The 22,854-nt window shown below is 44.9% G+C and overlaps 1 protein-coding gene across 3 annotated transcripts in view; it reads right to left on the reverse strand.

Annotated features, from left to right (window-relative positions):
- crim (QVR superfamily protein crim) overlaps nucleotides 1–22,854 on the reverse strand; it is a 101,544-nt gene that overhangs the window by 51,562 nt on the left and 27,128 nt on the right. For all 3 annotated transcript variants that reach the window (XM_065450140.2, XM_065450137.1, XM_065450139.2), the window contains exon 2: nucleotides 7,083–7,220. In XM_065450140.2, the coding sequence (XP_065306212.1) occupies nucleotides 7,083–7,209 (127 nt within the window). In that variant the 5' untranslated portion in view covers nucleotides 7,210–7,220. The remainder of the gene's footprint in view (nucleotides 1–7,082; nucleotides 7,221–22,854) is intronic.

The raw sequence follows: 22,854 nt of genomic DNA on the forward strand, positions 1-22,854 counted from the left end.
AGGTCTAACGAAGTAAAGAACTGAGCATGACGCAGACGGTCCAAAGCGTCATCGATCCATGGCAGGGGATAAACGTCACGTTTCGCGACTCGGTTAAGCCGTCTGTAGTCAATGCAGAAGCGGAGCGTGTTGTCTTTCTTTTTACTAGTACGACAGGCGATGCCCACGGACTTGTCCACGGCTGGATGACGTCATCATTTAGCATTTCTTGAACTTGACGCTTAATCGCCTCCCGCTCCATAGGTGACACGCGATACGGATGCTGACGAACAGGCCGCGCCGACTCCTCTGTAATGATCCGGTGTTGCGTAACGGAAGTGCGCCGGACTTTGGATTCCGTGGAAAAACAACCAAAGAATTCTGTCAGTAGGCCCAGCAGCTGATCCGTCTGGATTTCTGCTAAGTCAGCATTAATGTGGACCCAGGTATTCAGGCTGGCGTGAGTTGTTGCATCCGGTGAAGTCACTTGTAACGTGCCGATGTCGGAGAACTCAGCAATGTCATTCAGGAATGCCACAGCTGTACCTTGAGGGACATGCTGATACTCATGGCTGAAGTTTGTCAACAAAACTTGCGAGCACTTATGCTGTATTCGAACAAGGCCCCGGGCGATGCAGATGTGTCTTTCGAGCAGCAGCGGGATATTTGCCTCGGCAATACCCTCATAGCCGTCGAATGCGTCGCAGGTGACGAGGGTCACTACGCTGCTCCGTGGCGGCACCGTGAGGTTCTCGTCAACAATCCTCAAGGCGTTGACATACGTGTCGTCAGTGCTGTTCCCTGCCAAGGCCTGCGCCGTCGAAAACGTTACCCGCCACTTTTGTAAGTTAATCACAGCTGCATTAGCCTGCAGAAAGTCCATTCCCAGAATTAGGTCCCTCGAACAGCTTGGAAGGATAACGAAATCTCCGAGGTACGTAAACGCACGAATGCTCAAGCGCGCCGTGCACCTTCCTACCGGGGTTAGCAGATGGCCTCCTGCAGTGCGAATCTGCGACCCAGTCCACTCGGTAGAAACTTTCTTCAGCTTGCAAGCAAGGCCCATGCTCATAACTGAGGTGTCCGCTCCAGTGTCGATTAACGCCCTTATTTCTTCGTTGTCTATCGTGACGGGAATGTTCGATGTTACTACCTCTCGTAAGGTGTTTGACTCCGTCTGTATGTCTGCGTCGTTCTGTTTTCGTCGTTGTCGTCTTAGTGGAGGATCTTGCGTACGGTTGTCGTCAGGGGCCTCACCTCCGGAGGTCGCTGAACTCAGTTTTTCCGACCAGCCGGGCTAGGCGAGTGCGGTCTCAGAGCACCGCGAGTGAAGGCTTGGCTTGGTGATGGTGACGTGTAACAAGCAGGAGACGACGAACGGGGCTCCTGCCATCGCTGATCAACATTGCGACGATTGACGACGAAACTCTCTATTTCCGGCGGCCGCTCATCAAGTCGTGGACGAGGTGCATTCGGCAAGAATCCACGGAGCCCCACATGACTATAAGGACACATTCTGTAGATGTGTCCGGCTCCGCCACAATGAAAACAAAGGGGCTTGTAGTCTGTGGTGTGCCAAACGTCACTCTTCCTAGTCCTTGCTTTGGCGATGTGCGGTGGGCTGCGAAGCAGCCTGAAGCTTACATCCATTTGTTGAGTGGGGTGTACCATGCTGCACGCACTTTAGGGTGGCGGATGGCATACTGCTTCAACGTAACTCATTTTGGCGTACGGTCCCTGCTGTGGTGCCTCGTACTGTCCAGGAATATGGACGGCCTGTCGGACCTTGGCATGCACCATTTCCGCAACGGAATGTTGTCCCACAGGGACAGTGGTTGTCTACATCTCCTGCAGTTCCTCCTTGACGACAGCCCTGATCAGTTCTCACAAGGCGCCAACGTCGTTACCGAGCGTAACGGCAGAGAGCTCCCTTGAAATCATGGCATCGTAGTTGTATTGCCTGGCCCGCTGTTGAAGGGCCTTTTCCATAGCAGTGGCTTCGTCATAGAACTCTGCAAGTGTCGTCAGCGGATTTCGAATGAAGCCAGCAAAAATTTCCTCTTTGACGCCGCGCACGAGATGGCACACCTTCTTTGTTTCAGCCATAGAACGGTCCGCACATCTGAAAAGCCGATTCATGTCTTCTACGTATGCCATCACTCGCTCATTCAGGCCTTGAAATCTTGCCTCCAACACTAACTCCGCCCTTCGCTTCCTGTCCGCCCTGGCGAAGGCATTGAGGAACTGCCTACGAAATTCTTCCCATGACATCAGTGTCACCTCGTGGTTCTCAAACCATGTTTTCGCGGAATCCTCAAGAGCAAAGTACACGTAGCGTAGCTTACGCTCGTGGTTCCAGTCGTTGAGGTTGGCGACCCGGTCAAAATGGTCAAGCCAGTCATCGGCGTCCTCTGAAGCACTTCTGTGAAACAGATTCGGCGTCCGTTTGTGATTGACGACAACGTGCGATGCTGCAGGAGTGGCAGGAGGTGGTTGGTTCGTCATTCTAGTTCGTTCGGGTAGCAGACCGTGCTGTGGCTGGAGTCTCTGGAGACGTCGGCTGGCACGTACGTGCACAGGGATAAGCTCGGCTGAACTACTCACCGGGCTTAGGTCTGGGGTATGCTCCGGAGATCTTAACATCGACCGTACCCCACACGTCCACCAGAAATTTCACCCAGCTATTACAACTAAAACAGTTTACCACCGACAGATTGGCAAAAAACGTCTGCCTTTAGCGATGGCTGGTCCTCGGAGAGCGCGCGCGCAACCACGAACTTTCTCATTCTCGCCTTAAGGGTCCCGTGTCATCACGTGCAAACTTATTTCGTGTCAATATGACCAGTCACATAGGGATGTACACTATGATATCGGCGGTCTCGTCGTCAGACGCAGCCATGTCTTGAGTGACACTGCAAAAGGCATCTCTGCCTCCTTGTCTGCCAAATGGTTGGGCCTGTACTGAGTGGAGACCAAATGTCCCCTCTGCAGTTAACGTCTCGGGCCTCAAACCTTTCGTTGCCAGAAGCAGCGATTGGGGAGAGGGGGAGGTGGTCAGTGAACCACAGGCAAACCGTGACACGGCCGGCCCAGGCCACGCCACCGGTGCAACCTGCGGAAATGCACCTAGGCAGCTTTTTTCCCACCAGCTTGTAGCCAGACTTCATTCCCTACCGGGCAGATCAACGGAGAAATGCAGGTACAGTGCGGGGGACAACATTGAAGCGGGGACAGACCCTTGTGGCCTAATATTCCTTCTTATTTGTTGCCCAAGGCTCAGCCTGGGCAACACATAAGGCTCAGCCTGGGCAATCAGCTGGGCGGGCACCTTTTTGGTAAGCCGGCTATGCCAGATGGCTTTCCTGTTCCTTCCCCAGCATCGTCGAGTCTTGCTATGCCTGGGGCCACTGTGCCACCAGTCTTGTTGACCACAAAGTCAGCTGTCCCTGGTCCTGCCGCCGTGACTGATTTCTACCTTGGTGGGCCACGAACTTGTGCCAGCCTTGCCTCCTGCTGCCTAGGCTGCCGCTCACTGCGGCTGGTGCACCCAGTCAAGTGCAAGCCCCTGGCCGAGGGTAGTTACTCCGGCTGCTGCTGCTATAGCCTGGCTGCCAGTCATCCTGATCTGCTGTTCCTGTCAGCATGCAATCCAAGGAGCCCAGCGACTTTCGTGGTGGCCGCTGCGCCAAAATGGCAGCCACGCCTAGTGCATCCCTGGCAGCTCTTGTCCAGCAGACCTCAAGCATTGCTGGCTAACCCATGGTGCTGCCCCGCCCTGTCCTTCCTGGGCTGCCAACCCTTCCTCCCGGCAGTGGGCCCTTCCTGGGGTGTCGATTGGAACCTTCATGAACAAGGCTGGCCCCCCTGGCTTCGCATCAAGAGAAGCAACATCTTTGCCTCTTTGTACTGTGGCACCTTTCCCTGACCTGGTTCTGAGGACGACAGCGACACCCTCTTGGACTCTGCCCTGTTGGCTTAGCCCGCTTTAGCTGAGTCAACCTTGCCACTTGGCAGCCTCGGCCAGCCTCCTTTGCAGGCTGGCTTCGGTCTTTAGGAGGGGGGAATGTGGGGATCAAGGTCTTCCCCGCGCCTCGTCCCCCAGTTCGCACACTGTGCTTAGCTCGATTTCTGGGAACCGCTACCGTAACGACAACATGGCGGACATGGCTAGCATGCCGGAGCTAATTTCCCGCGCAAACCGTGCCTCTCTCTCTCCAGCTCGAATCATCGCGTGAGCAACTGTCACAGGGACGCGCCCCAATTGGCCTGCGGCCCCAAGGCGCCCTTCTCCACCCGAGCTCTCTTTCGCTGAGTGCGTCATCGCCGCGGCAGATGCTCACAGGCCTGCAACGAGTTCACTACATGGGACCTATGCTCCCGCGACTCCTCGTTCTCACGCTTGGTGGACCGCTTATTGGTTATCTCTAGCGCAGTGGCCGCGCGTACTCAATCGATCTTGCGGTGAGCCTATGGCCGTAAGCGCGGCGACTGTCACACTATGCTGTATCTTGGGTGAATAAACCCGTGTATGTTGGTGATCTGACTCTGGCACCTTCTCTGCGCCGTGTCGGAGAGTTGACAAACCCTGCCGTAGCGTCTTTGTGTGTTGCGGAGTGGAAAAGCATCGTGCCTTTTCCTGGCCATCGCTCATAGGGTGAGCCATGTGCAAACCCATCTCCACAAAGTAAAAGCTGTCACTGCATCAGGGCCGCTGAAAAGGAAGCTTTAGCTCTGGCCGAACTCCGATGCCGCTTATTCAAGTACATGTAAAACTCATGAATGCATTTATGAAATAAACTCGGGACCAATTTTAATGAAATTTGTTGCATTTAAGAGACAAAATTAAATTCTAGTGACTGTTGGAACCAGATTTCCATTTAGGGCCTGGATTTTCTTTAAAGAATTTTCCAAAATTTGTAAGATTGAAAAAAATAGAAGCACGAAGTTTACAAGCTTGTAGTTCTGCACCAAGAACAGATATAATAGTTCTGTAAACTGCATGCATTAGATCATCCAAAGCGGACAAGCTTTATATGTCAATTGATATCTTATGTAAATTTGTTAAATTGTTTACAAGGATTTTGTGAAAGCTCTGCTCGCATGTTACTCATTCTTTTGAGAGCCATGTGTAATATATCAATCTTGTCCGCTTTGGATGTGCTATCACATGCAATTTACAGAACTGTGATATCTTTTATTGTTGAATTACAGAGTTGCAAACATGATAGTTTCATTGTCTGAGAATTTGCAATTTTCACCAAATTTTATTAATAAATTAACGATATAAATCAAAATTTTGCAATCAACAGTCACTAGATTTTAACTTTACCGTTTAAATGCAACAAACCTCATCAGATTTGGTGCAGTGGCTGCTAAGAAAAACAATTTATCTTTTCCCATATACGTATTTAGATAGGAGCCCCTGAGACAAAAACCGAGAACGCTGGTACACACAGCAAACTAAACAAAACAGGAATGTAATTATGAATAAGCAGAACATTTGCGCTTACCTCTAAGTCCATATCGTAAACAATGTTGTCCTTGACTTGTGAAATGCCCTTCACCCTATCGAGGACAATGTTGTCTCCGATTAAATGCTCTGCATCATCTACATGGCTAAGGAGACGCTGCCCTTTCACCACGAAAATAGTCGTCGACTGCACAGATCTTCTTAAAGGCAGATCGAAGCATGGACATCGTGCACATGCCCTTCAAATGAAACATATACACACAGAGACATATACTGGGCAAGTTACGAAACCTGCGCAAACACGTGCAGTGCAGCAGGCAATCGAGGCGATGTGAAGAAGAGATTGGAGAGATTTACACCAGCTCCTTGAAATTTTTTCGCCACATGCGGTGCTCACGCCAGCGCGGGAGCGGTGCTCGGCAATGCCATTGTTGTCTATAAACTTATCCCATTGCACATCTTCGACAAAACCCGTATACAGGTTCGCAGGTGTGCCACTGCACGTGCACACAGCGGAATTCAGGCTGAAATGGCATGATACTGAACTACAGTGACTCCTTGCAACTCCTGACATCTGAGGATGAAGTTGACAAAATTCAGGCTAGCTACATAGCTACCAATTCCCTCTAAAACTGGCCTGAACACGAACATTTCGTGGTTGTGCTCGGTGTTTTGAAGCAGCTTGCACAAATTACGAGGCATTTTTACAGTTTTGACGTAGCATAGCACAAATCGCAAATGTACCATCCCTGCATGGTATGCTCATACAGTCTGCAACCTTGACCACAGCCACTAAAGATTGTGGTGGTACTAGTACTATCATTGTGATGCACTACTCCACTACTGCATGCTTACTTCCATGAAGCTGGTGAGCCATTTCCACCTTGCTGACATAAAGCTCAACCCACATAGCCCTCACCCCACACAGCATCTCTGCTGCATCAGCAACTGCATCAGCACTGCATCAGCACAAAACCTCGGGTTGCCATTCAGGAGCAAGTACATCGTAACAATAACAGTGAGGTCAAGAGTGGAAAGATTGATGCTTAACATATTGTGATGTATTTTTTGCTGTTTTGCACCTTTTTCGAGTGCATTAGTTTTTTACTTTGTGTGTTTGAGTGGCATTGCATTTCACCTTATGTTCCCTTCTAAAGGTTATTGCTATTGTTTTTACCCAAGTCATGACTGTTTCAATATCCTTTTTCTTATGTATGCTCCCCCCTTATGTAATACCCCAACAGGGGCATTTAAAGGTCAATAAGTTATGATGATGATGATCCCTCACACAAAGCTCAGAATAGAAGGTACTGAAAAGGCATGTTTTCCAATGAAGGTTCTACAAGATGATAGCACATCAAGCCAATGTCTAACACTTACAACTGCGTTCCCAGCACATAATGCAAATATACCCCTGAAAGTCTGTCCACGGTATCATGGTATGTCTGGTGACCACTGCTTTCTGTGCATAACGAATTATTGTCATCGTCATCAGACTTGGAAGAAATTAGCTCTATTCATTGATTAGACCAAATTATCTAATCGCAGTTATTTGTAACACTGCAAGTGCTGATGCTTCCCCAAGAACGTGCATGAACATAGCAAGAGGCAAGCCCATGATGGCACAACTCACAGCCTTTGCGTTCGATGATCTTGACACACTTGTCATCATCTCGGGGGCACGTGATGGCATGGTGAATGAGCCAGTTTACCTCATCCTTGCAGCCTGGCTGGTTGCTAATGCATGAATAGCACCACATTTCCGCGGCTCCTGCAATGTCAAGAATGATGCAGATATGGCCATTATGACAATGCTACAGACCAGGGCACATTAAAGGTCTTCTAAATGTTTGAGCATCCTCATCAGCACTTTCTTTCCAACAGTGCCAACTTTGTTGGTCTGCTATCTGCCTCAGCCACTGTTTCCATGTTTTCCAACCAACAGTCAACAATTAATTTTTCTATTTATTATTCATCTCACAGTCCCCAAAATATTTAGGTGGACCACAGGAAATGGTCATTGGCCCTTTTCTTTTCTTGACCTACATATTACCTTTTCCATACTATGAAACACCCACCTATTCATGGATGATGGCATTCTTTATCGTCCTGTACTTGACACCTCAGATCCTTCAATCTTACAATCTTACACAAAACTGTATCCAATACCGGTGTGAAAAGTGTTTGATGTGCTTGAACGTTAGAAAATCCAGACATGTTTCACTCCATTGCAAGCAGTCTTACCAGTTGCAAATGTTCACCATCAGCAACTCCAATGTCCATTCTCTTGAAGCTTTCAAATACCTCAGCATGAATGTCACATATAATTTGTCTTGGTTATCTTATATAACATAAATTATGAATAAAGCCACTGGGTTCTTGGACACATAGTATAAAGTTTCCAGAATTATAATTTTAACTCATTCAACTCTAATTTGCTTTAAGCTAGCTAGTGATATTTGGGATCAATACCAGTCTATAACCATTTTATTATGCTCATGGCAATTCAGAATTGTGCAGTTAGATTTGTTTACACAGATTATTTTGGTCTCACCAGTGTCTCTGCTCTTACATCCAGGGCTAACCTAAAACCCTTGCCTTGACAGCATAAGGTTTCTGGCCTCTTGTCTACGTAAAATAAAGGAAATTCAAGCCAGGACAAGCCACAGCAAGATGAACTGGGTAGTCTTTGTCCCCTTTTATTGCTTCTCGAGATTCGCGCTACTCCACCCCTTTTTTATTGGGCGCGGTAACTCACACCTGCATCTATTTTAATTCCTTCATGTCAAGAAATTGGCTCGCTTTGCTTTGCTCACTTTATTGCAAGCTCCTTAAAGGGGGGAGAGAAAAATGAGCTTAGCTGCATACAACCCTTACAATACAAGAAACACCACTCTTAATATTGTCACACCAAATTGACGGTGAGGAAAGATGCATTGTCAAGACTATGAGTTATGAATTTAACTCTTGTGCCCAGCAAAACAAGTGACACTCAAGCGCAACGATTTTTGGCTGAATTTCGTCACCACTACATGTGCTTTTCCTCAGCGTAATTGCATGATTCCCCTAGCGACGCCGATTTCTTGGTTGAGCAGCAGGTGTTGGTTGTCCTCAATGATGGCTTCCATGTCTCCGGCCCCTTTTGCGCTGATGCAAATTGTTATGGTAGCATGAGGCAGGATGCTAACTTGATCTTCAAGTACACTTAGGGCGCAACAACTCAGAGTCCTCCCCTGCGGTATCACTTGATCTGTGGACAGCATTGTCAACTTGGAGTTCAAGTCGATGACTGCACTGTGTTGGCTTAGGAAGTCCATGCTGAGAATTACATCTTGTGAGCATTGTTGCAGGATAACAAAGGTCGCTGAGTAAGTGTGATCATGAATGGTAACTCTTGTCGTGCAGATTCCAGCCAGCGTTATGAGGTGTTCTCCAGCTGTATGGATTTGAGGGCCTTCCCAAGCACTGTTTACTTTCTTCAACTTGGCGATGTAGTGTAGACAACAGAGTAGTCGGCTCCTCGGTTGACTAGAGCGGTGACATTTTGGCCATTCATAACAATGTCAAGGTCGGTAGTTCTTCGCTTTGCATTGTGGTTAGGCTGTGGCATTGAATCACAAATGCATAGCGTTGTCCTAGTGCTGCGCCGTTGAGTTGTCAGGCTTTCTTGAGGCGGCGCATGTTTGGCTTCGAGGTGGCATTTGGATGGTGGCGTTTCGCTGTGGCATTGTCGAGGAGCAACGTGAGGCTTGCAATGTCAGCAGCAGCAGAGGATCTTCGGCATTTCGTCGAACGGCAATAATGGACTAACGGATAAGCCACATGTTCAGCCAGTGCACTGCCGGCACTCCAGCAAGCAATAGGGCCCTGGCAACGGCAAACAGAATGGTCGTCGAGGGCTCTACTCCATTGCTGCAAGTAGTCGGGGATGTCTTGTGCTCATTCTCCTTGTTACAGGCAGGGAGCGTTCACAGTGCACCCTCGTAGTCCCATCTGACAGTACAGGCAGCAAGGTTCTGACTACAAGGCTCGGCGACAACAGACGCAGCAGATATAGTGATCAACAATAATTAGGAATGTTCTCATACAATGCAAGCACGTGCTGAACGTCATGTGCTGAGCGATAATGCTTAACATTTGTTGGCCGGCTAAAAGCAGTCACTAGAAAAAAAAAAAGAGAGAGAGGGCTTCATAAGTCAGAACACCAGCACCCTTGAAGTTCACGCACCAGCTCATTCATGCATTTGGACGACAGCTGCTTTGGCCTAGTTAATTATTTATCCGCAAAGATGAACTACATTGTATAATAAAGAGTCAATGACTGAATTTAGCAAGTTTCAAGAACTTTTACTTTGCCAACAGGGCCCAAATAGACGAACACACATTGAAATTCATGATGTCACATTGCAGTACTGGCATTGGGTTTTCAGCACAAAGTTTTAAGACATTGAACTTTGACCTTCATCTTCATTTCTAGTAATCAGCCTGCAAAATTGATGTGAATATAGTTTCAAAAGAATAATCAGTCTAAACAAATCAAGTGTTTCTTTCACCAGTGTTACTTTTAAACTGTGCCGATGAAGAGCAACATGTCATCTGTATTGTCCAGGTGGAAAACTTTGAAAAAGTTACATGAAAATAGGCTTTACTGATGCCTACATATAGAGGTGGGCAAATATCAACTTTTTTGAATATCAAGCATTGACTATCGAATAGCCAAACACACTCATATATTTACAGCAGAAATATTTATTTTCACATAATTAGGTACTATGCTTGTACTGACTAGCAAAAAAAAAAGAAGACAACCAACTATCACGAACAATTAGGATCAGTCTTAAATGGAATATCACTCATTTTCATTAAGGAACCATACGAATAGCCTCTCTACATAGCCAGCCTTGTTGCAAACAAGCTGTCCAAGATGGAATGACTGCTGCAAGACTGGGGCTTCCATAAAAGCTAAATAAATAGTCGTTGCAAAAAAAGATCAGCAGTTGTGGAAAAGAAAAAGTAAGGTTGCTGAAGTGCCTGTATGCTGCATAAACATGTAAAAGGGCCCCATTGTGAATAATACATCACTAGTTGTAGCGTAAGAGATAAAACTGCTACATGGCTAGGCCCTGAGGAACACTAAACAACAGACTACAAGCAAGCATCGCAGATTGTCATGTAGGCTTCCAACACGAAATTGAAAACGAAGCTTGCATTACCCACTTTGTTTCTGCACTGCTTCGAAAACTCTTGTGGTTGTTTCATATTTCATAACTTGTGCCATCTTGTTTAGCAGGCAGCTGACTGCTCGGTCTGTCGTGACGATTGGAAAAATGACTGACACATGTCTTACATGCAACGAAGAGCTTTCTGAGGATGCAATGTTCCTAACGTGCTCAGAATGTCATTATATGTATCATATTGGCACATGTTCAGGGGTAAATGAAGCCGCACACACAAAAAAAGGCAGAAACTGCAAAAAAAGCACGGAAATGCCCAGCATATAAAACAGCTAAGGCTCGAAGCAACCAGAGTGGTAAAAAAACAAGCGAGGAACCAGAAGCAAATCTTGCAAGTGAAATTGCGGATATTCGTCTCGTGCTCACAGAAGTACTTGAGATTAAGTAAAAAATTGACACACTAGGAGAGATAAAGGCCACTGAGGATGGTATTGAGCGGTTTATGAAGGAAATGTCCACAAAATACGACTAAGTTTTGTCAAAAATGAAGAAACAGCAGGATGCAGACATGTATGCCCTTGGAAATCGAGTGGAAAAACTCGAGGATCAGGTAACAGAACAAGAAAAACAGGAATTAAGGCAACAAGTTAACGAACTAGAGCAGTACAGCAGACGTCAAAATTTAGAGATACTTGAGCTGCCCCATCATGATAATGAAAACCTACTGGAAAAGCTTAATGTCTTGATCACTGATCTCGAACTTCTGCTCCTTTCTGGGGCAGATGTTGAGGCTGTTCACAGATCGCCCTCACGGTCTATCAATGACAATGAGGTTGGGGAGAGTGCTAAGAAGGTTGCATCTGTTCTTGTACGCTTTGTATCCCGTTCAACCAGAGACGCATGGCTTGCAGAAAAAGGGCAGCTTAAGGAAACGAAATCTAAAATATTCTTCAATGAAAACCTGACGGCACAGAACAAGACGCTCTTTTGGAAAGTGAAGAAAATGGCGAAAGAAAAAAGAGTAGAGTTTGCCTGGCTAAAGAATGGAAAAATATTTGTTTGTCGCGGCCCCCACAGCCAAGTTATCAGGATTAGGACGAAAAACGATCTGGATAAGATACGTTGAGTAACGAGCGGTACGCGCATCGTGGTAACTGATAGCACTGACAGCCTTGAAAATGACAGTCCCGTTCACATATTCTTATCATGATGCTGATTCGTTCAAGCATTCAAAGCACCTACGAAAAAAAAAAATGTTTTCCTTATTCCATCTCAATGCTCAAAGCCTTCGGAATAAACAGGATTCTGTGGAACTCTTCCTAAATGCATTCGACCATAAATTTGAAATTTTAGCTTTCATTGAAACTTGGTTCACCAATGATTATGATGTTATACAGTTTCCAGGATACAAATGCGTATCCATTTCACGGAGTGATAGGAGAGGGGGAGGTGTGGCTATTTATATAATGAACTACCTAAATTATGTCATCATAGAAAAGTTTTGAGTAATAAATCAACACTTTGAGTGTCTCATGTTAAAGTGTGTTGTTACCATACTTGCCGCTGTATATAGGCCGCCTTCTGTATCACAGGCTATTTCTTTGGCATTTCTTGAAAATATGTTAGAGCAGTGCATGCAGTTTAAGTTGTCTGTAGTTATTTGTGGCGATTTCAACATCAATCTTTTATTACTTGATTCTAATCAGCAAAGAATGCTTGATATTTTTCTCTCGTTCGGTAGTGAAAATGTAATACGTATGCCAACCAGAGTGACAAACATGTGCCATACTTTACTAGATGTGTGTTTTACAAACTACAAAAAGGATGATGTGCAAGCAGGTGTACTAATAGCTGATATTAGTGACCACTTACCTATTTTTATGTTCTTTAAACCCTACTGTACACCACAGAGTCATTCCAAAACATGTGCACCCATTACATACAGAATCATTAATGAAGCTAAGACCATAATATTTAGAAATTTAGTAGCAGAAACAAGCTGGGCAGATGTTCTTCAACTGTCTGACCCCGTTGCGGCATATGACGTCTTTATTAAAACAGTTATCGAGCTCTACAATCAAGCCTTCCCTACAGTAGAATTCAAAAAGTGTAAAAAAGCCAGAAAGCCATGGATAAATGCCGACCTTCTGAAAAGAATTAGAGAATGTGACAGACTATTTGCCTCTTTTATCAGAACGAAAAATATGGACTGTTTGACTCAACATAAAAAAATTCGTAATAGGTTAAGCTTTGATATTAAAAAAGCCAGGACTAGTTATTACGAACGTAAGTTTACTGATATCTGCAACAACCATAAACAAGTATGGAATACAGTAAACAAGCTAATGTCGATCAACAAAAGAGAAGGCATCTCTGAACTCGTTATAAATGGTGTGCCTTACACAGGGGCATCGCTTGCTAACAAACTTAATGAGCACTTTCTTATATCGGGGGTTTCAAGTAAATCTCAGGAAAGTAACTGTGATTTTACAACGTATGTGACGTCCAACATCCAAAGCTCAATGTTCATGTTTCTAACTACAGAATTAGAAAACTGCACAGTAATCGAAAACCTGAAAAATAGCAGTGCATGTGGTGCTGACGACATTAAAGTTCAACCTATAAAACCCATCAGTCGCATGATTAGTCAGCCGCTTACACATATATGCAACCTGATTTTGAGTACCCAAATATTTCCAGATAAATTAAAAATTGCAAAAGTCTCCATCATACACAAGGGAGGTGATAGAAACGATAGAAATAATTATAGGCCAATTTCAGCCCTACCAATCCTCTTGAAAGTAGTTGAACAAGTTATAAACATCAGGCTACTAAACTTCTGCAAGCGAAACGATATCATCGCTGAGCAGCAATACGGATTCCAGAAAGAGAAATCTACTGAAAATGGTGCTAATAAAAATTAAGGACAAGATAATAGACAATTTTAAGCAGAAAATATATACAATAGGTGTTTTTCTAGACTTTAAAAAGGCATTCGACTCCATTAAGCACCCTATTTTACTGCCCAAATTATATAAATATGGCATTAGAGGAACGGCTCTCACATTAATAAAGAATTACCTTTTAAATCGTCACCAGTAAATGAATATTACGAATAAAAAGTCCAGCTTAGGTCAGATACATTATGGAGTTCCACAAGGATCAATGCATGGGCCACTGTTATTTCTGCTTTATATAAATGATATAATTAACGTGCCCTCTACACCGGAAATAATACTGTACACTGATGATACCAATGTATTCATCTGCAGACAAGATCTAGAAGTCCTCCAAGTAGAAACCAATGTGTGGCTGGAAAATTTGTCCACGTGGCTCCACGGTAATAAACTAGAGTTAAAGACTAAAAAAACTAAGTACATTATATTCCGCACTCGTAACAAGAGTATAAAACAAGAAATACTTATCCAATTTTGCAATGAATCTATCGAACGTATAGCAACACATAAATTTCTTGGTGACATATTTCATGAACATCTTAACTGGTCACCTCACATTGAAAAAGTTCGCACTGGTATCTCCAGGTCCATTGGTATCATGCATAAAATAAAGGACCTTTTGCCTATCTGGCAAAAGGAACAACTATACTACACACTGGTACACTGGCGTTTCCACTATTGTCTTCTTGTTTAGGACACAGCACCTAAAACAAGCATAGAAAACATATACATACTTATTACAAAAGAAATTCTTGCGCCTAATAGATAATGCACCATACCTTAGCCAGACTGCCCCATTGTTTAGAAAACACCAATCGCTTACATTGTGCAATGTTAAAAACAAAAAGACAGTGTTAGCTAGTTACGTACAAACGCATTCCGATCCTACCGCTTTTTTTCATCAGTATCTAACGAAAACACACACCTACAACACCCAGCACATGTTATAATAAGGAAAAAATACGTATGAACTACGGCACCCAGAAACTTAGCTACAGAATTTCCAGTTTTTTAAACAATCACCATCCTGCTGTAAACACTATCCAGGAAAGTAAATCATTCAAAGCTTTCAAAAATAGAATCACTATGTATCTGCTGTCACTGCAGGCATGACCATTCTTTTTGTTTTTTTTTTGTTGTTTCTTACAGTATTTTCCCAATTGTACATAAATGTTCAATATGAAATACCTCCAGTTTCAATGTTAACCAACCACTCTGAATTTTCATCTCGTTTAGTGTTTATTTTATGCGCTGAATGTCTTGTGCTCTCGAATGGGAGCAAGATGGGCACAGACTCCTTGTCAGGCATCCACTTGCCTTTTGGTCTGCGCCCTAGGCAACTGTACCATATGTTGTCTGAATAAACTCTTTGACTCTTTGACTCTTAGAGAACAGTAAACAGACTTTAAAAGTTGGCTGTTGCAAAATATTTGGTTAGTTCCGATATTAGAGCATACCAAAATTGCCCAAATTGCTGATTTCAGAATAATGATACAAATAGATGGTGTTTAATATTAGATTTGTATTCGAAACTTTGTATATCCATCCACCCCTACTTACATTGAGCCACAATGTGAGCAAATATTTATATAAGTTGAACAGCAAGCAAGGCAACAGCCTTGTTGAAGACTGAGACTGATGTCCGTTGGATGCGGTTTATTGATCCAACTGCTAAGATGGCACTAGCACATTCCTTTGCCTCGTGTGTTCGTCACCTCTTCCTTCTCTTCAGTTTTCGTCACACTCCTGTGGCCGTGTTGCATGTGAGAGCCTCCAGGAGGTAAAACCACTCTACAAAACGTCAAACTTGCTGGCCGTTCAAAAGTAGTACCAGGAAGGACCACGCAATACTGTTTCTTCCTTGAAACACTTCAATGACACGGCTCATCTACCCCATCAGAGGTGGCACGTTTATGTCCTCGACGACGACAAGATCGTCAGGCTTTAAGTTTGAGGACGGCATAGGCTTGCTATGGTGAGCAGCGTGCAGGAACAGATGGTATTCCTTCTTCCTTTGCTTCCAAAGCCTCTGAATAAGCTGTTCTCGTTGATGAGCTTGCGTCGAAGGCCAGGCACGGCGACACTAATAGCAGGGTTTTCTCCTTCTGTTGCCAAATTGACAAGACGCTTGCAGACTAAGAAGTGCGAGGGCACCATAACGTCTGTGAATGTGACGTCATCCTCCAAGTAGGTGAGTAGACGACAGTTAACTTCCACCTGAACTTCAGCAAGCTTGGTGAGCAGCTCTTTGTAACTCAAGCTGCTTCATCCCAGGCAACACTTTAGTGCATCCTTAATTGTGCAGATTACACAATCCCAAAAGCCTCCCCACCACAGTGCACATTTATCTGCTTCAGTCTGTGCCAAGACTGCGCCAACACCATACAGTGATGCATCGCAACTGAGCACAATTGGTTTCTCAGAAAGTAGTGGACCAGAACAGGTGCATCTGACAGGAGCCTTTTACTTGTGATGAATGCTTGCTGTTGCTCTTTCCCCCAGCTCCACTTTTCCCCTTCAAGAAGCAGCTGATGCAAGGGACGCAGTCTTGTTGAGATGTTTGACAAAAACCGTCTGTAGAAATTAAGCAGGCCAAGACAGCTTTGAAGCTCCTTCACATTCTGTGGCTCTGGCACATTGATGATGGCTTCTACCTTCTTGGGGTCGGGCTTTAGACGTTGCATATATGTGGCCCAGGTATTCCACTTCGGGAGCAAAGAAAACGTACTTTTCCAGCTTCAACCTAAGGCCCACTTCCCGAGGTTTCTGCAAGACAATCGTCAGATTCGCCAAGTGGTCTTAGTCGTCAATGCCTGTAATAACAATATCGTCGAAGTACACAGCTGTTTTCAGCACACCACAAAGCAGATTTTCCCTCTCTCACTAAAAGATAGCAGATGCAGCAAAAACGCCAAAAGGTACGCATGTATAATAGTGCGTTATATATATGAAATTTGACAGCTCCTGGTAAGTAGAACTTGAATTTCACCAGAATTCTACTGCCATTGCAATCTGCGTAGCACCGCGGTTAACATGGATGTCCCAAGACATATGCTTTTGGAAAACTACACCAAGTGACTTTACCGAGTCAACAATTTCTATACGTGAATTCCATAAGATTAGATTCAAAGTGGGTGCTGCAGGGGCTGTCGAGGTGTGAAGATAATAGGTTTTGTTTTATCAATGTTAATTTCAAGCGAATTTATTATGCTCCACTTGTGTAAATTGTGGAGAGCTTCATTAATATTACTTTTAGGAGTTTCGTAACGATGACTATGAAAAAAAATTGTTGTATCATCTGCATAAGTTATATACTCTGTGCCGTGGTTACCTTGTGTAATGTCATTTATATAGAAATTAAATAAAAGCGGTCCAAATATGCTCCCTTGGGGACAAGGGAGCATACACCTGAGGTAACTGCTTTGCACGGAGATAAATTTCCCTGAATGAAAACACACTGCAATCTATGTTGCAGGTAGGATGTTATAGGCGCGAGCAGTGTGCCTCTAATTCCATTTAATTCAAGTTTTTTAGTTATGTGAAGTGGTTTAGATGGTCAAACGCCTTCAAGACAATATATATACCAGCTATCAGGCGTTTTTCATCGAAGGCTTTTAGAATGATTTCTTCCTGCATGACAAGGGCAAGTTCTGTAGACGTGCCTTTTCTGAATCCGAATTGGGTAGGACTAATTAAATTGTATTTGTTGGCAAACCCAATTATTCTAGCGTACATTATTTCTTCTAAATCTTTGGAGTACATGGGCAGTATGGATATCAGACTGTGATTTTGATAAGTTGTTTTTTTCTCTGCCCTTGAATATTGTAATAACTTTTGCTATTTGAATTTTATTTGGAAAGACACCTGTCAAGTGAGCTAGATTATAAATATGCATGAGCTGTGTCAGTATGATGTCAAGAACATACATCACTGGCCTGATTTAAATATTGTCAATATCGCACGTTAAGCTGTTCTTAAGAGATTTGTACACGCAATTTATTTTACTCTCAGTTGTGGGATTCATATATATGCTCGTAGAATTTCTCGAGATACCATTTACTGCCTCCGAAAAATGAGAGCTAGTGACTAGATTTATGAAGCAGTGATTAAATTCTTCTGCTAATTTAGCTCCTGGCTTAACTGTTGTTGACTGCTCAGCGTTATTTCACCAACCTCTGCATTTTTTGGTACCCGATTTAGTAGCTCATTAATTTTTCTCCACATTAAGTCCAATTTCTGTTCTTTCCAGATATCGAAGTAACTGTAGAGATAGTTTCGCTTTGTATTATGTAATAAGGCATTAGTTTTGTTTCTGTGTGTCTGAAATATGCCCCAGTCATCAGTGTTACGCGTTTGGAGGAACCTGTTAAAAATCTTATCTTTCTTTTTAATCATTTTGAGGCATTCCTTATTTATCGAAGGCTTGCACTCTTTTTTACTTTATTTATGTATGATATGTGGAAACGACTTCCAGTATGCAGCACGACACAGGCGCAAGAATTCGTCATATGCATCGTCAGATGTATGAGACATGTATACAGCATCCCATTTTATTTTGATAAGGTGATTGCGAAAGTTCTGCAATGTTTTTTTCGCAAATGTCTAGAATTTTCATGGTTTGTGGAAGTGGCGGACGGTCTCGATTAAGCACTTTTGCCAACAAAAAAATAGGTAAGTGGTCGCTAATGCTTGATGCCAATACACCACCAATAACTTAGTGCTCTGGTAGGTTTGTTATAAATAGGTCAATTGATGTATTCGTTGTCTTTGTCACTCGTGTAAAATCTCTAATTACATTAGTCGAACAGTATGAAGATAGCATTGTCTGCAACTTGTGTTGAGCATTTGAGTAATTCAGCATGTCGATGTTAAAATTAAGCATGCTGACTTGCCCTTCACTTGCTCGAGCTCCCCACTAAGCCCACACAAAAATATGTTTGAATGTTCTAGACTCACTTCTGGAAAGGCATGATGAAACTTGTCTACTGGCACTTGGCACGGAGACACTTACACCGGTGTCCAACTCCATCGGAAATAGCTTCCCAAACATTTCCATAGTGACAAGGAAGGGTGGCACAGTCGGCTCACCACTTAGGTGCCACATGTCAAGAACGCCAGGGCCGCGAGGAACATGAAGCACGTCGGCATCATCAACAGCGTTTACCTGCACGGTACGTCTTGATCGTGTCAGAACAGACCTCACAGCAGACGTGTTTTCCTTCGCGAATGTGTCAGCCTTCCACGAGTTGCAGACGACTGCCAAGTGCCCCACTTTTTTGCAGTAGTGACACTGCGACTTGCTGTGCCTGCATTGCGACGCTAAATGACTTCTGTCACTGCAGCGGTAACATGCCATGCTCTTGGTCGCGGACGGTACCCGGTGATTAGGCAAACCCGGTAAACTACTTGCAGTTGCCTGACACAGTTCACCAGCATCCATTTTAGCGGCTTCCATCGCCAGGGCAGTTTTCACTGCGTCCTCAAATGTGAGGTCAGAACTCTCGAGTAACTATGTCTGAACTGCTGCATTGTTTATGCCACATACTATGCGGTCTCTCAGCATGTTGTTGAGTTCGGTTCCATAATTTCAGTGTTCAGACAAATATTTGAAGGCCGCAACAAAGTTGCTGACTGCTTCTCCTTCGGAACGCCCCCTTGAATTGAAGTGAAACCGTTGCACTACAAGGGATGGGGTGGGGGCATAGTGCCTGCCAAGTACGGCCAGTATCTTGTCGAGTGTTTGATCTTGGGGTGCTTCCGGCTTTACAAGGTTGCGAAGTAGTGCATAGGTGCAAGGCCCGCAGCAGCTAAAAAATATTGACCTTTTTTTTTTGCTGGCACAACGTCGTTGGCTTAAAAAAACTCTTGGACACGCTTCACGTAAGCAGGCCAGGCATCGCCTTCCCCCTCGAACGCTTCGATCTTACCAAAGGAGGGCATGGTTGTTCATGCCGCTCGGTGCATCCTCGTCACCAGTTTGTCACATGTAGTCGGAAGAAGTGGAGCCGTGGCCCGAGCTTACAGCGAACACAAAACAAACTGCTTATTGCCTCATCCAAACTCCTCAGCCCTGCTCTCGTCACTCCCTCTTCTGCTCGCAGCAGTAGGTGGCGCTAGCAGCACAACACTAACAATTGTCACAATTTTGCTTTGGATGAGGGGCATCTGCATCTCGGCGTCAGTAAGGTCCCTCTATAACAAGGTAGCGACATCTGCCGCGCGCGCCACCTAGGAAGTTCCTGTAGCAGACGGCGCCCAAGCTAAACCACGGCGCCACGGCATTCGTGAGGTGAAAAGATATCTGCACACGCGCAGAAATAAAACGCTACTGGTGCCCGACTGTGGTGAAAAACGAAAAAAGGGCCCAACTTCTAAATCTAGTCTTTTAGGTTCAAATGAGCACTGAAAGAAAAACGCTCAAGAGAGCGGAATAAGTGCTTGATCGCCTCGTGATTCCGCATGTTTACCTTTCGTTCGTTTGCGCTCAATCACCGCGCAAGCCTTGGTGATTGCTTGCGCTTAATCCTGTTTGGTCTGTGAATTCTTTTGCTCGTAAGTGTGCTGCGTACACATAGCGGTTACTTTGAACGAAGAATTCGGGTAAAAAAAGAAGGCCGACAGTGGCTTGGACCGAAAAGTTTCGACATAACGTCGCTGAAACGTGCGACCCTCATGGCAACTAAACAACATCCTGTATGTGTGTGGAAATGAGTGCGCCAACAGACTTCTTGCCGCTGAGTGTGTTTGTCATGTAGCGATTACACGACGACCGTTTTGTTTTGTGGTTCAGTGCTACGAGGTAGTGCAATTGTCGTGACATTCTAAAGCGGCGGTATAGATCATGTCAGCGAGTCTCCTCGATCGTGTTTGGGCTGCCAGCGTGATCTAATGTCGTGGCACATCAACATCGAGCGTAGTATGTGCGCGTGTGTGAATACGGTTGACTGTTCTCGTGAACCCTGCGACTTCGCCACGCATCGCTTCTGGCGTTTTTCTTATGCTAATTTGCAGTTGTGTGTTTTTCATCAGTAAAATGGCATCGCCAATTACTGAAACTTCTTCGAGTGTAAGGGAAACTTGGAAGGAACGAGCTCGCAGCTGTATGTAATGTACTTTGATAAATTGTATTATACTATTACACTTTATTATTTGATGGCCAGTAGCAGTGGCTATGCAGTATTTGTTTTTAAAAGCAGAGTAACGCAGGCACTTAGGAATATATTTATTCACATATGCAATGCACAAAAAACGATTAGGACATGCACAGTTGGAAATGGCTTTTTGGACATATTATAAAGCGCAGTTAACAACGCGCGCAAACACAGGAAAGTGTGAAGGTAGAATTCGCTGCTGAAATTTATTTTTTATCGCACGTAACGCAATGCGGATATTTGTCAGCGAGTTAATGCGTTTCTGCCCCACTACTTACTTGCATGCTAGGTCATACTGCACTTGCTAAGTCAACGGGCTCATAAAAATCAATAATCTCCACAAACTTCGGCCGTCAACATCCATGCGCGTGAATGAAATACTATTGCAGCTCTGCACGCACACGTGTATACTTTCTCTCGCACCTTCGTATCGCTCTACGTTACTTTCCTCGCATAGTCGTGCAGTAACCGACAGTTCTGTCTTTCCGTCCGATTCTATGCGACCACATTTATCTTCTAGTTATGCTTTGTTTGCCGCACGGAATGCAAAATATCTTCTTGCCGTCCTCCGTCTGATCTCGGCACTCACCCGCACAGCAACAAGGCATTTCGGTCCTTTGCATCCCAGGTCATACTGAGCTATTCAGCGGGCTCATAACGAACTAAAATAAATAATATCCACAAACTTCGGCCATCAACATTCATGCGCGTGGGTGAAATACTATCACAGTTCGACGCATGCACGTGTATACTTTCTATCGCACCTTTTTATCGTTCTGTTTTTCTTGCGTCGCATAACCGTGCAGTTACCGACAGTTCAATGTCCTTCCATCCAATTCTGTGCAAGCATACTTTTCTTCTGGTTAGGTTCTGGTTGCCGCGCGGGATGCAAAATAACTTCTTGCCATCGTTCTTCCGGTTTCGGCATCCAACTGCAAAGCAACAAGGCCATTCGGCCCTCCCGGAACGAAATTATCGCAGCAATGTGCATAGGACAACAGGCGAAACGCGCGAACTTCGCCCGGCACGCAAGAACTTTCATGGCGACAAAGGGGCGGAGCAAGGCCACATGTCACCGATCAGCCTATGGCTGGCGTCGTCGGCTGGATCAAAGCCTGTCTGCACTTTGGAATTATTGAGGGACTTTAGGCGTCAGTCAACACTCAAGCTCCTTGAAAGAAGCAGCAGCACGCTTTCTTTCCTGTTCATTCCTCAATGCATAAGTCCTTTCTGCTCACGTCCGCCTTCCACCGCGCGTTCGTCCCACGGACCATTTGAAGGATCCTCTTGGCCAGTTTTACAGTCGAAGTCCCATTTTTCGGACTCCCTAGGGGCCGCGAAAACGTTAGAAAAATCAGGCGTTAAAAAAAATTAATGCGTGACTTTTATGCCCTTAAGGGCTCAAAGCGTCTCAGGCACATCTGAAAAGGCCTGCCTGTACACTTATTAGGCATATCGGTGCTCGTACTGTGACAGGAGATGGCGGGTAGAGGCGTGTACAATTAAGAAATGCGTACTGTGTCCCGTGACAATTGCCCCTTCTCACGCTTACTATGCTTCACTGCAATACTTTCGCTTATGCTTCAGCGCGTGACATTGCTGTATTGTGGCAAATCTGACTTTTGGGACATGGCATTCTGCAACGCGCCGTGCTTTCCAAGCTTTGAAGCCAACCGCAGGACCACAAAGGCGGAGTCGGTGCCGTTGCTGACAGCGGCGAGTTCTTTCAATGGAAAACATGACGCTGAACGTCAAGGAGCTTAATATCGAACGTCGAAGCACCGGCCTAGCGTTTGCCACAGTAGTGGACGGCTGCAGCGGATCTGCGTCTGATAGCGCCGGTAAAAGGCGGTGAGGTACTCAAAACGGCGGCAATGGTGGCTTTGATTATTTCAGTTTCATACCTGCAGTCATGGCAAAAAGTCCGGAAAGTCGGACGACGAAGCATTCTCGCGTCCGAAATTTCACACATTCTTATACATTGACTCTATGGGGTACATGGTGGCACCACAAAGCTGTCCGAATTATCAGGCATCCGGAAAGTCGGTCGTTGATTGCACACTGGAAACTCCTCCAGCCAACGACACGTCGTCAAAATACGATTCGTTACGATCCCTCTGTTA

This window comes from Dermacentor albipictus, chromosome 3, assembly GCF_038994185.2.
Source record: "Dermacentor albipictus isolate Rhodes 1998 colony chromosome 3, USDA_Dalb.pri_finalv2, whole genome shotgun sequence".
NCBI lineage: Eukaryota > Metazoa > Arthropoda > Arachnida > Ixodida > Ixodidae > Dermacentor > Dermacentor albipictus.